Source organism: Podarcis melisellensis (genome assembly GCF_964234715.1).
Source record: "Podarcis melisellensis genome assembly, chromosome: 11".
In the NCBI taxonomy this organism is placed as follows: Eukaryota; Metazoa; Chordata; class Lepidosauria; order Squamata; family Lacertidae; genus Podarcis; species Podarcis melisellensis.
This window is the reverse complement of record NC_138543.1, coordinates 39,000,139-39,014,540: the sequence shown is the minus strand read 5'-3', so window position 1 is coordinate 39,014,540 and position 14,402 is coordinate 39,000,139. Positions and strand designations below refer to the sequence as shown.

At 44.0% G+C, this 14,402-nt stretch overlaps 1 protein-coding gene across 2 annotated transcripts in view; it reads left to right on the top strand.

Annotated features, from left to right (window-relative positions):
• ZSWIM6 (zinc finger SWIM-type containing 6) overlaps positions 1 to 12,106 on the top strand; it is a 94,129-nt gene extending 82,023 nt beyond the window's left edge. For both annotated transcript variants that reach the window (XM_081929572.1, XM_081929571.1), the window contains exons 11-14: positions 1,345 to 1,502; positions 3,300 to 3,463; positions 6,341 to 6,422; positions 9,082 to 12,106. In XM_081929572.1, coding sequence (XP_081785698.1) covers positions 1,345 to 1,502; positions 3,300 to 3,463; positions 6,341 to 6,422; positions 9,082 to 9,944 — 1,267 coding nt within the window. In that variant the 3' untranslated portion in view covers positions 9,945 to 12,106. The remainder of the gene's footprint in view (positions 1 to 1,344; positions 1,503 to 3,299; positions 3,464 to 6,340; positions 6,423 to 9,081) is intronic.
• The last annotated feature ends 2,296 nt before the right edge of the window (positions 12,107 to 14,402 follow it).

Here is a 14,402-nt window from a genome sequence, read left to right as displayed (position 1 = left end):
GCACCATTTAACTGTGAAGCAGTAGTGGTGATACTAATTCTTCAGAGGGCTGTCCTGATTCAGAGGGCCATTCCAAATGATGATGTTGAAGATAAAATCCCACAGATGCACATGTTCACACAGAATTCTGCTTGTTGACATTCCTTTTCCAACTGTCCTTCAGTACTTCTTTGACCTTTGAAAGGCTGAGGCTGCTCTGAATCATCATGCTAGGGAGTTCATGAAAAAAAAAAGCCAGCTATTTTCATTCAAGTAAATTACAGTGTAGACCCTTCTAATAATAGGTCTGTAGTAGGAAGAGAAATAACTTATCAGCTTAGGGCAACTATTTCTTGTTAAAGCTATTGTAACCTTTTCCAACCACTATGTGTAGGTTTGCTTCATATTCACTTCTTTGCATTATGTTAGGCAGAGGTTTTTTCTTTGCAAGAGAAACTGCTGTCACCGGAATAGCTTCTAAAATGATGTTCACTAGTTTGCAGATAGTTAAACGGCTGTCTGCTAAATTGGCAGATACCAAACCATTACTAGAATGTCCCATTTTCCCACTAAAAACATAAAGGTGAGGAAAGTCATATCAGGAGAAAAAAATGTCCCCCCCCCACCATTTTTGAAACTTAATTTTGAAACACAGATGCTAAAAGTCCAAAGCATGGAGAAATTCTTATTTAAGTTCTAGTTTTCTTAATTAGGAGAAACAGTCTCCTCCCTGCCCTCAAAGGCTGAGTTTGCACCACACCATAAGCCATAGCTAGGGTTTGTTCTTGTTTGAGTGAAACAAACTATGATCCCTGGCTTGGATATAATGATTAAGCCAGGGATCGTGGCTTGTTGCTTGCACTAGGGAAGGAGCAAAGCAGGAACAAGTTCTGCATTCACAGCAAACCATTAACTATGGTTTAGTGCGACAAGCGAGGCCATTTTGCCTATGACCTTGTTGAGACATAACACCAAACCACAGTTTGTCCTTACGATAACAAGCTTTGAGCTCACATGCTCTCCTCCTTCGCATGCAAGAGGAGGGGATCAAAAGCTTTTGCCTTTGAACTGCCCACAGATCTGTGTGATAGCTGAACTGAAGGGAACTGTTTTTGTTTAAACTTTGCAAACAACGGTTGCCACAAGGAACTGCACTCCCTTCAAAGACAAGAGCTTTCAACCTCCCCCTGTTGTGTATGGAGGAGGAGGGGCACAGTGTATGAGCCTGAAGCTCAATGCAGCCTTAATCTTGTAATGAGAAACTAACCAGACCTTTGTCTACATATTGCAGCATTTCTGTAGAAGGCACAACTTTTCTCATGACTATAATTTAATTATCCACGTATGTGTGTTTCCTGTTTACAGATTACTAGTATTGGAATCCACAGCTCCATCAGGAGATATGTCTCGTCCACATCACATTGCATCAGTTGTTCCAAATCGGTACCCCCGGTGGTTCACTCTAAGTCACATTGAATCTCAGCAGTGTGAGTTGGCATCAACTATGCTAACTGCAGCCAAAGGTACAGTGCTGGCAATTAAGCAGATATCTATTTTTAGTTGACTATATACATGAGTTTATATTGGTCTTGTTCACCAATGTGGTGCTAATGGGTATACATAATGTCTGCATGGACCTTTCCTGGTGCTCCCAGGGTTTCTTCTCTCTCCTCAAATTAGACTTGAAAGAAGCATTCTGTGGCAGACTATAGAATAAGTTGTGTTGTACTTGATTGCAGTGTGTCTGTGGTGCCCACAATGGTTTTTTTCCAAAAAGCTAGACAGTCCCTTATTACATGAATGAGCTCCCCTTTCCCTTCTCGTCCTCTGGTGCAGTTGGAAGCGGGGAGATTGGAAGCTCCCACTTCCCTGTTTAACTAACCCATGGTTGATCATTGTATTCAAACTCTGACAAAGTGTGGTTAATCTTAACTAAGGTTTAGAGAAACAAACTAGTCTCAAAACCATGACTCACGAAATTGATGTGTTTCCTTAAATATAGTTAAGACTAACCAAGTAACAACAGTTTAGGGTTCAAATGCAGTTAATTGTGTATGGAAGCAAAAGCTTTTGATCTCTTGGCTCTGCTGAAGCAGAAGAGTGAGGAAGAGGAAGTGTAGCATATATATCCGCAGTGAGCCACGCTAAGTAGCCGAAGCAGTACTAAATAAAATGTACACAAGCACATCACTTGCTGTCCATGTGGCATGTCCAGCTCATGTGTGTGCAGCAGATTTATTTTGGTACATAGATGAATTCCTATAGAAATGGAAAACATGGATCTAGAATGTTGGGTTTAGTATCTGTTCACAAAGGAAGTCTTTGAAATATTTATTTCCATTGTTTGTAGATAGATAATAGATCAGTAAAAATATGCAGCATTTGAAAGAAATAAAATATAATAAACAACGACAGCAACAGTACCGCAGTAAAAAGCAGAGCTGGCTTAACCAAGTCCTCTCTAAGCCTCTGTAAACAAGTGTGTTCAGTGATGTAGCTGTCTAAGGGAAGAGAGATCCACACCAGGGATATAACTGCTGAGAAGGCACTGCCCCTATCCATACACAGTGAGCAACAGTTGCTGGTGGGATTAAAAAAATGGCCCCCTCTACTGTCTCAAAACATAGGAAGACTGCTGTGGATAGAAACTTTGCATCAACGTACCTAGGTCCCAAGTCATTCCGGGCTTTGCATGTTAACATCAGCACCTTTCAACTGAGCCCAGTAATGTATAAGCAGCTAATGTCGATCCTGCAAGACAGGTGTTATATTGCTGCACAGCTAAGAACCAACCAATGCTCTAGTAGCAGCACTCTGCACACACCTGCAAATTCCAGACCATTTTCAAATATAACCCTACACAGAACACATTGACGAGCAGTTGCCAGAGGCTGCAAAACTGTGTGGTCAACCTATGCCGGTGAACTCGATGGAGCTGCAAATTGACACACCTTGTCACTGAAACCATGTGGGCCTCCAGTGACACAGATGAAACGAAGAGCGGCTCCAAACTACGCACCTGCTTCTTCAGGGGGAGTGCGGCTTGACCTAAAGCAGGCCAGATGGAAGTTTCTTGGACATGAGTAGTGTCTACCAACCGCAGCTCCATTTCCTAAGGATTTAGCTCCAGTTTGTAAGCTCTCATCTAGTCCACTGCCACCTCCAGGCACTGGTTCAGCACCATCACAACTTGCATCTGCTTCAGATGGTATGGAGATAACCACATCAGATGCATATTGATGACACTGTCTGTGTGAAACATTGCAATATTTCTGTCACTGCTTGTGTTCATGCATATATATTTTTGGCTGACCTTCCAGGTGATGTCCGAAGGCTTGAAACAGTGTTAGAATCTATCCAGAAAAACATTCACTCCTCATCGCACATCTTCAAGCTTGCCCAGGATGCATTTAAAATAGCAACGCTTATGGACAGTCTGCCAGATATCACTCTTTTGAAAGTCTCTCTGGAGCTGGGTCTTCAGGTATTTTTCTTCTTAATGCTGTTTTAATGCTTCAGTAAGATACTATAAAACCTTGGATCAATTTTGAACATGTCTTCTTGGCACAACCAGTTTATAACGAACTTTTCCTACTCATCCATGGTCGGTGAGCTCTTCTTGTTCTTTTGCTATACCAGATGGCATGGCAAAGGGAATTAAATAGAAAATCTTTATTACTTTTTCACTTAGCTGGCTTAAAAAAAAAGTGCCCTGCTGTTACAAGTTGTATGATTTACCTTGTATTCTTGGTATTAAAGAAGCACACAGGCTGACAGACACAGCATGTATAAATTGTGTGGCTGCTTTTGAAATGTGCTCTGATCCAGTCCTAGAACTAGACATCTGAAACCCTCAACCCTCAGAAGTAATGACACTAAGGCTGGTTTTCAGCATCATGGTGTATCGCCAGCCACACACTGCGGTTTGGCAATATAGCACGTTGTAGAAAAAAACTGTGTTGGCCCCAGCCAGCGAGATGCTGCGTGAAGCTGCCGCAGCTCTCATTGTGGGAGTTGAGGCAGTTTCACCCCAGCGCCTCATGGGCTATGGCCAATACAGCTGGCCCCAGCCTGCTGCTAAGACGGGGTGTGTGTGTGAAATGGCTCCTGCACCCAGTTGCGTGAGTCCCGAGGCCCCTTGACCAGGCTCTGCTGGGGGTGGGAGAGCTGCCCCTAGTGGAGCCAGCCCTGATTCCCCTGTGCTGGAGCTGTAAGGACTTGGGGCTCCTTGCCCAAGCTCCTTCTGCCTTTGCTGGTGTGGGGGGGGGGAGGTGAGCAACCTTGCCTGCTTGCCCCCCACTTCCCGCAGATGGACCAAGCAACAGTAGCCAAGCACACAGAACCTGTCAGGCTTTGTGAATTGGACTGCCTTCACCTTCGCTTGTGCAGGTGCGCTGTCTCTTTCCTCTGGTGGGGGGCTTGTTCACCCCAGGAAGAAGGACACAGCTCACCCTCCCAGACGAAATCCAACAGGTGCAGGGTGCAAAGCCCACCCTTTCCACGCCTTGCAGAGAGGGGCCGCCAGCAGCATCAAAGAGCCCCTACACCGCCTGGCTGCCTTCCACCAGGAGGGTGGGCTCCACATACCCTCCCAGAGAAGGCAGCCAGGCGGGAAGTGGAAGCTTCATGCTCCCCAGCTGAGCGGCCCCAATCTCACTCCTACTTGCGTTCACTTAAACAGAGCCCCCATCCCACCGCTGGCTCCGTAAAACTGCTTGGCTGAGGCAAGGACAGCTGCATGCTCCTCAGCCAAGCAGTTTAAAGAAGCAGAGGAAGGAACAAGCTGTATAGGCACCTCACTGATTCAGCTTGATTCTCCCTCTGCCAAGGCAGAGTGCAATGGCTGTTTCACCAGTAGTATATAGCTGGTGAAAAGGGACGCGGGTGGCGCTGTGGGTTAAACCACAGAGCCTAGGACCGATCAGAAGGTCGGCAGTTCAAATCCCCGGGACGGGGTGAGCTCCAGTTGCTCGGTCCCTGCTCCTGCCAACCTAGCAGTCTGAAAGCATGTCAAAGTGCAAGTAGATAAATAGGTACTGCTCCGGCGGGAAGGTAAACGGCATTTCCGTGCGCTCCTCTGGTTTGCCAGAAGCGGCTTAGTCATGCTGGCCACATGACCCGGAAGCTGTACGCCGCCTCCCTCGGCCAATAAAGCGAGATGAGCGCCGCAACCCCAGAGTCGGCCACGACTGGACCTAATGGTCAGGGATCCCTTTACCTTATATAGCTGGTGAAGCTGCCGCCACGTGAGTTCCACTGCCTCCAGCTCCCAGTTAGTTTATTTCTCCCTCTGCATGCAGGATGATGGAGGCAGAGGGACTTGAGCGGTGACGGTTTCACCAGCAATATGCCGCTGAGTGACGCTGTCATCGCAGTCTGCCCCCACATACTGGTCCTGGGAGATATATCGTCTAGGCCCTAATGGACACCTTGCCTTTGTTACATCAGTGCTCTAATGCAGTGATTCTTGAACTGTAGTCTACACTGTGTGAGGCACACATAAAATAGACCAAAATGCTGCCTAACTCTTCTGAAGAAATGGTGGCAAAATACCACTTAATGCTCTGCTCATGGTGCAGCTGCACTGAATGCAAAGCCATAGAGTGAGGGAGTATATTAAATATTACTAGGTAGTAGGTAGATTTTGCTCAATTTGTGTGGATGCTACTATCTCAGCTGACAATCCAAGAAACAATTATGTTAAGAGTATGTAGTCCAGCTGCATTGGAACACAGAGAGTATTCAGTTCTTTGGAAGCTTTCCACACAGTAACCATAAAATGGTGGATTGCAAAGAATAGGCAAAGTAGAGCAGCAGTCTGCGATATTGAAAAAGGTAAGAACTACTGCTATTTAAGGTTATGATATTTATCTTTAGATGCGTAACTGCTTGCATATCTCCAAAATAGTTTGGATCTCCCGGCACACTGGGAGAAAAGCAGATTACCAGGGAATTGGTTCCAAAATGTCCAAGGATCTGCTCACCCTAGTTCAGCTTGGGGATATGGAGAGGAAGACTGGGAATCCTCCCTGTTCCTTACTTACCTTTGGCATCATAGCAGTTGGAGTTTCTGGGGGAAATCCAGAATTTCCACGTTATTAGATTACAAGTGGGTTAGCCTGGGGAAGTCAGGGAGCCTGTAGCCCAGAGAAGCTGCTTTCTGGATGTAATGTTTTCCTCTCTCAAACACTTAAGATGTGTAAGAAATGCTTCTCTTTCTTGTGGCAGAGCTGATGGAGAGACTCCAAAGTGCCCCCTTTGACTAATTTCTAAGCAATGCGTATTCTCATTTTTATTGCATTGTGACAACTCTATGCTACAGTTTTAGTCTCTCTAAAATGCCCATCTTTTTTGTGAACAGGTGATGCGCATGACTTTGTCAACCTTGAATTGGAGGCGGCGGGAGATGGTGAGGTGGTTAGTAACATGTGCAACAGAAGTAGGTAAGTGGTGCCATTGGTCTCTGGTGAATTCTGATTTAACTAGCACTGTGAAATGGTGTAATCAGCCAATCAAGCATTTTATTTGTATGTTGCCTTTCCAAAGTTAAGACCGTGCAAAAAAACCCACAACCCACATAATTACAGACATAACAAAACAATATATAAAACATTATGAAATGCACAACCAAATTGAACTATTTCCACATAAATCATAAGATAGAAAAAATATCAATAACAACCACGACAATACCCCAAACCCAGGAACCTGTTCAGCACCCTTACCTTTTGTAGCTGGAGTCAGTCTAGGCCCTGCCCTCCTAGACCAGATGGCACAAGGCATGCAAGGCAGGGAGCAGGTCTTCCAGGACTCACAGCCAAGATGGTCTCTATATGCTGCTCTTCTAGGAAGAACCTGGGTACTTCTACATCAAATATGTATCTTTTTTTTATTATTATTTACCTGTCTCTGTGCCATAATGCCACACTGACATGAACTGAGAGTACAAAACTTAAATTGTCCTCAGCAAGAGAGCCTGAGATCCATGGAGGCGATCCCAAACAGACAGAGGAATGCAGCCACCTGAAGGAAGTAGCTTAACCTTACTTGCTATGTCCCCAAATAAAAGATTGGGAACCTCCTTTGCAGGAATTTATATAAGGATAGAAGCTGAAAAGTGTTCCCTTATATGAATTGTGCCAAGGAGGCAGGAGAAAGGCACTCCCCTCACAATCTCCCAAACTTGGAGCAAATTATGAAATGCCAGTAGTGTTCCAAAGGTTGTGCATTCACAAGAACAATAAAGTTCTCTACAAAGTTATTCAAATTAAATTTTTAGAGAGCTGCATGTTCTCTTAAATGCCACATTGATCATGCTTGCCTCTCTTTTTCTCTCTGCTTTCAGTGTGTCTTCTAAAATCATAAACTGATTTGTCCAAACCTTTGGCTGTATTCCTAGTTTTATCTGCTACTCACGGCTGCTTTATGGTTTGCAGCTTTCGAATTTGGCCACCAACAGACTTGTGCAGGAGTGTAGAGTGCCATTGCTTTCTGAGAAACGGGAAAGGAAAACCCAATCTGTATTCTGTTTCTGGTTTTATGAAGATGGGTGCTGTTCCCCAAGCAGATTTTCTACATCACTGCAACACTTAGTGGTCAGGATTGCATTTTCCCTGTGTCTGTTGAGTTTACTATTCTTTGCTCTCCTATCAAGCGATGCTATCAGCAAATTTGCATCCTCTCTCTTTCTCTTTTTTAATAGCATGTTTGTCTTGGCCAAGTTAATTGAAACCTAGATTGAGTTCTAGATATTAGAGGGCAAGTGTGTTTTGCTCAGTTAACTATTGGCAAGCAAATTGCTTTTTTATTCCGCTTTACATTAGCATATATATGTATAGCTTCCATAAGGAAGCTGTAATGTCAAGCAAAGATCACCTCTGAGACTCTAGGAAGTTTGTAAATGAGGGACATGTTTGTTTATGTAAATGAAGGCCTGGCATTGAGTGGATGGCCTCAGTGCCTAGCGTTGGGTAAGGAGGGGGTATGTGTATGCATGCATTATAGTACAGCAGGGCCCAACTGAGCAAAATAAGGACCTCTGGGTGTGGTTAGATGAGCGCACAGATGTGTGCAAATTACTTTGTGTAATAATGAGGCACTCAAGCTGCCTATAAGCTTCAATTTATGAAGCCCATCAGTCATTGTTCGCCCTCGCAAGAGCAACAAAAGGGTACTAAAGAAACCTGCACATTTCAGATCGGAAGGCTGGTAGTGACTCTAGATGAAGATGTTGCCTTTAAGGACAGAGATTTCTATTTTCCTGCTGGGGTTATATCCAGTTCAGTTTTGACTTCCTTTTTTTTTCCATGGAAGGGGGTGTTAGTTCTTTAAGAGGGAAATACATTGAGTGTTGGGACATTTTGGGAATGGGCCACACACACACTCAAGCTTGGGGGGGGCAGTTTGTTCACACAATGTGTTGTCTTGGTATGCTAATCTTTATTGGAGCCGTATCATTGGGATTCTCAATCTAGTTTTCATCGCTTCCAAAGATAGGGACCAAGGGGTCTTCAGCCCTCCAAAGTTGATGGGCATTGCCATTCAAATGGTGTGTATGCACCACATCATGTGATCAATTATGTGGAGTGGGGCATACCTGCCCCCCCATTTTTTATTCAAGTTGGCACTCCTGCTTCCAAATGAGGTGTGCAGGCTAAAGTACAGTGGTATCTCAGGTTACATACGCTACAGGTTACAGACTTCGCTAACCCAGAAATAGTACCTCGTGTTAAGAACTTTGCTTCAGGATGAGAACAGAAATCGTGCTCCAGTGGCATGGCGGCAGCGGGAGGCTCCTTTAGCTAAAATGGTGCTTCAGGTTAAGAACAGTTTCAGGTTAAGAACGGACCTCCAGAACGAATTAAGTTCTTAACCTTGAGGTACCACTGTAATAAGAACCGAAGTTGCTCATAGGCTGTGATAGGTTGGGTCTCTTCTTCCATTTTATTAGGAATGCTCAGTCCACCAACACGGACATTGGTGGGCTCTTCTACCGAGTGTTACAGACAAGGCCCCCCCCCCCCGGTCACAGGTTCGTTCTTTCTAGATACGTATTCGGGTCTGCCATATTTGGTGACAAACATTTCCTTCTGTGCCTCACAGGTGTTTATGCACTGGATAGCATCATGCAAAGCTGGTTTACACTTTTCACTCCGACCGAAGCGACTAGCATTGTTGCAACCACGGTGATGTCCAACAGCACTATAGTTCGCCTGCATCTGGACTGCCACCAGCAGGAGAAGCTTGCCAGCAGTGCTAGGACGCTTGCTCTTCAGTGTGCCATGAAGGACCCTCAGAACTGCGCCCTCTCTGCGCTGACCTTGTGCGAGAAGGATCACATAGCTTTTGAGACGGCTTACCAAATTGTCCTCGACGCTGCTGCAACCGGCATGAGCTACACGCAGCTCTTCACTATAGCGCGGTACATGGAGCATCGCGGCTACCCTATGCGGGCCTACAAGCTGGCCACGTTGGCCATGACGCATCTCAACCTGAGTTACAATCAGGACACACACCCTGCCATTAACGACGTTTTGTGGGCCTGTGCACTTAGCCACTCCCTCGGGAAGAACGAGCTGGCGGCGATCATACCTCTGGTGGTCAAAAGTGTCAAATGTGCAACGGTACTGTCGGACATCTTGCGTCGGTGTACTTTGACCACTCCCGGAATGGTGGGGCTCCACGGAAGGAGGAACTCGGGCAAGCTGATGTCATTGGACAAAGCGCCACTAAGGCAACTCCTGGATGCCACCATCGGAGCGTACATTAACACCACGCATTCCCGGCTCACGCACATCAGTCCTCGGCATTACAGCGAGTTCATAGAGTTCCTGAGCAAGGCCCGAGAGACCTTCTTAATGGCTCACGACGGACACATTCAGTTTACACAGTTCATTGACAACCTGAAACAAATTTACAAAGGCAAAAAGAAACTGATGATGTTGGTTCGCGAACGGTTTGGTTGACAATAAAAACGTGTGTGAATGGGGGGTGGGTTGGGTTGTGGGGGGGGGAACATTGGGAGGGTGGTATGTTTTTACTTGAGCCTGCCTTTGTATCCTTTTTAACTTAAAACAGAGCCACACCGGTATTATATGTGTATAGTTATATACTGAGTTTGCAAAACTAAATTGTCACGTTGTGAAAGTTTGTGTGTCGTTTTTTTTCCTCTCTCTTCCCCTTTCCTTTTCTGTTTTCGTATGAGAGATTGAGAGGCTTAAAAAAAAATAAAAAGTTTGGTTTACACTGAGTATATGTTGTTAAGTGGCAAAAGCCCACAGAGCTCTCCTGTTCTTTCTGTATATGTTCACAGCCTCAAAACAAAAAAAAGAGAAATATATTGCAATGGCTTTAAAAAAAATACAAAACCAAACAAACACCTCCATCCTGTGATAAGTACCTCGAATGGCTCCAGCTTTACTCCTTTGTAACTCATCCTGACATTTCAGCTTATTTAAATGAACCAACCAACCCAACCACACAAATAACTAAATAGTTTCAAAGGCTGACCCACGTGGCTTTGCAGTGCTTGTTCATCCAGAAGCATGGCACACGATGCTTGTGCATGTGGAAACTTAGCGACTGTCAACATACATTCTCAGGGATTTATCTGGAAAATAAAATTAAAAAGAATGAGAGCATTTATTGTACTGTATATATATATATATTATACTATATGTCGGAATATTGAGAATAAAATATAACATTAACTAATTTATAAAGAAAAAAGAAAAAAAAACCTATAATGCAAAATACTTGAAGCTGCAGTAGCTTGGTTTTTAAACAAACAAGGAAACGTATTGGAAAAGACTAAAGTGCGCCCAGCTTCAGGGCTGGCTCAGGTGATGAACTGAATATGCTGGGCATCTATGCAGAGCCACCTTTTTGGATTGAATTGTTGGATGGAAATTGGGGAGAATTTTATACATATATATATATTTATACAGGCGAGTGTATGCATATATACATATGTATGTATCCACACTTGCGTGCTTGTAACAGGTACTCTAGTCAAGAGGGGACAACACAGCCAGAGCAGCAAGCCTTAGCATTAAGAATACATACAGTATGCCAGATTTGGGGTTTGTGCCTCCTAGCCTAGAAAACTTAAATATCCCTTTTTCACACAGAGGATGGCTACAGATAACGTCGCCCCTACATTGCCGCTACTTGTAAACTTATCAAGGTGTGCACGAAACCTGGCCACGTGTAGCACCTGGCCATTGGTAAGGTGACATTTCTTTAAAAACTGCTGGCAACAGGGGAAAAAGAGTTGTGCCCTAAAAATTGCCTTGCCACACGGCTGGACGCTGCAAATGGCCAGTTTCCCATGTGGTTCATACCCACTGTGGTTAGTTCACAAGTGGCAACTGTGAGGTAGAAGTTTGCCTGTGGCTACCTACAATGTTTTCCAAAACAATTGACATCATACATTACACCTTTGCAGTGAGCTAATAATAAGCTAACCTTTGTGCACAAATAACATATATATTATATATATATATAAATATATTCTGCATAGGTATTTGACTTTGTGCAGGACAGAAAGTTGTGTAGGTATGACTGTTCTACTTTTCAGTTTGTTTGTTTTTTCAAAAAATATTTTTTATTTCTTCTAGAATTACTTCAAAAGAAAGCAGCCTTCTATCTTGCCTTGTCTTAATGCTTTAAAATAACCAAACTGGAGATCTAACTACCAAACTGTTCATTATATTATTATTACTGTTATTACCAACTTTGGTTACAGTATAGTGTCCTTTATTTTAGCTGATGGTTCTGTACCCTTGTGCTTTTTAAAGCATTGTTTTTTTTAACATTTTGGTGCAAAAGTTGTCCCGTGTCTCTTGTTCCCTTTGTTAGAGAACATGCTAGAAGTATGTTTGTAGATTTTGTTTGTTTGTTTAGAGGGGGGGGGGGACTTGTTTCATGCTCTCCATTTTATTTATTATACTAGGGGGAAAAGGTTGTATTTCATCACCCCATGTAAACATGCTCATGAAGTTGAAAGTAATTAAGATTTGATACACTGATATCAATTTATTTATGTAACTAAATCACTGTTTTATAAACTTGTTAATGATCAACAATTTTTTTTTGTTTTGATTAAAATTAGTTTTTTGAAAGTTGATTTTGGACTCCTTTTTGATATCTGTTGCATGAGAGGGAAGTTGGTGCTGAAACTTGCTTATGACTGGGACGAAGCCTTCATTGGTTACTGGGAAACAACCCAAGTTCCTCTAGTCATTTTTGCACTGAGTTTAAATACCAATGGCTGCCCCTGGACCAAGAGGCAAGAGAGATGCTAACAATATTAGAAGTGCTCAGTTCATGGTGGGCATGTATAGAAACCCAGCGTGGAGACAAAAGCTCTCATAAGTGTCATCTCCATGTGAGACCTGCCCATCCATTAACTCAGCAGCAGCCCCTACTTCCGAGGTGTTGGCTTTTGGCTTCTTCAGCCCAGACACTGAGGTTCAGCTCCGAGGGCCTTCTGGCAGTTCCCTCACTGCGAGAAGTGAGGTTACAGGGAACCAGGCAGAGGGCCTTCTCTGTGGTGGCGCCTGTCCTGTATAATGCCCTCCCATCAGATGTCAAGGAAATAAGCACCTTAAGGCAGCCCTGTATAGGGAAGTTTTTAATGCTCGATGTTTTGTCACTTTATTATTATTATTATTATTATTATTATTATTATTATTATTATTATTCTGTTGAGAGCTGCCCAGAGTGGCTGGGGAAACCAAGCCACATGGGTGGGGTATAAATAATAAATTTATTATTATTATTATTATTACAAAAAAGGCCTCTGCATTAATGCAGCCTAGTTACGTTCCCTGGGTGCTTCTGAAGGTGAAGACTGCAGTGTAAATCAGCCCACAGAGAAGCTGTTCCAGGTGACAAGTTGTTTATGTTTGGGGTTTTACCGTCTCCCTTGTGAAAACCACATAGCAAACTCAAGATTCATATTCTGGAAAGTCCGATGAGGGATTTCTACTCCCAGCAGCCCCAGCCAGCAGGGCTACTAAGATCGCAGTTGTAGTCCTGCAACAACTGGAGGGCTAGGGATTCCTCATCGCTGCTATGCTAGTGCTTTTCCTCCCTTCTTTATGCATATGTTTTCATGCTAAACTGCAGAATTAATAAAGGTAAACATGGCAGAAGAATGCTAACGAAGCAATTCTAGGCAGTGAGGTCTACTGCATCAAGGGGCTTTCTTCCTATTGAGTGTCCTGTGGATTGCACTAAACCAGAGAGGTTTTTGAACAATGGAATGTCTCCTCTAAAAGCGCTAGAAGCTTAAAGTAAGTGTGACAATGCACAAGCCTCATTCATATTTTGATGACATCTTAGGGAAACATTATGTGAAACAATTGCCTTTCCTTAATAGGGTCTGTCTATCCAGTGCATGTATGTGCATCTGTCTGTCTCTCCTGTCTGCATGCATGAGACGGAATGGGTTTCATTTACACAGGAGAGAATACTTCAGCCCATTCCGAACCTCAGTCATCGTTTGGAATTTAATTTTCCCGAGGTTTTGCAGGCAGCAAATCCTACCAGGGCTTGCCTACCACAGCTGTCAAGAGGAATCTCCTCATAGCTCAAAGGACATAAACGATTCAGCAAAGTTTATTGATGTGGGATAGCTCAGCTGGTAGAGCATGAGACGCTTAATCTCTGGATTGTGGGTTCAAGCCCCACGCTGGGCAAAAGATTCTTGCATTGCAAGGGGTTAGACTAGATTACTTGTGTTGCCTTCCAATTCTATGATTCTATGATCTGAATACCTTTGTCCATGGAGAGGAAGGAGCGGCTCATCGTAATAAAAATCCATAGATTTCTTTCTTGCCAGCCAATGTTTTGAGCAGGTTGCAATGCCAAATGTCTCCCACTGATCTCCTGATGACAACGCGTCTTGACTGGAGGAAAGCAGCTTGGAGGAAAGCACGAGTCGTCTTTAGAAGCTGGGACAGGGGAGTGCTTCGATAGCCCAGGAGATTTCTCTGCTTGGTATTTCAACAGCTGCAGCAAGAAAAAAGGAACTCTGCTAGACAGGAACTTGTTTCTGTGGAATGGCTGCCAGAGCCCTTCTGTTCCACACTGATGCTCTGTCATCCCCACCCTTGTTGATATGACAACATTTTATACTTTGCATCACCAAAGAGACTCTGATCCATAAATATCTCTGACTTCAGAGCTGGCCTGTCAGGCCTAGCTCATGCAGCTGTAATGCCACCACAGGCTGCCCTGTGTTCAGAAATGTGTAACTTGGCCCCCGGTCCAAAGTATTGCCACTTTGTCACCAGCCCAGGGAAGGCTCTTCCTCTTGGTTCCAATTAAACTGGTAAATGGGACTTTGCAGCTTTGCTCATCATCTGGCGAAATATTTTCATGATGTCCCACCTTTTCCTCCTTGCCAGGATCCTGTT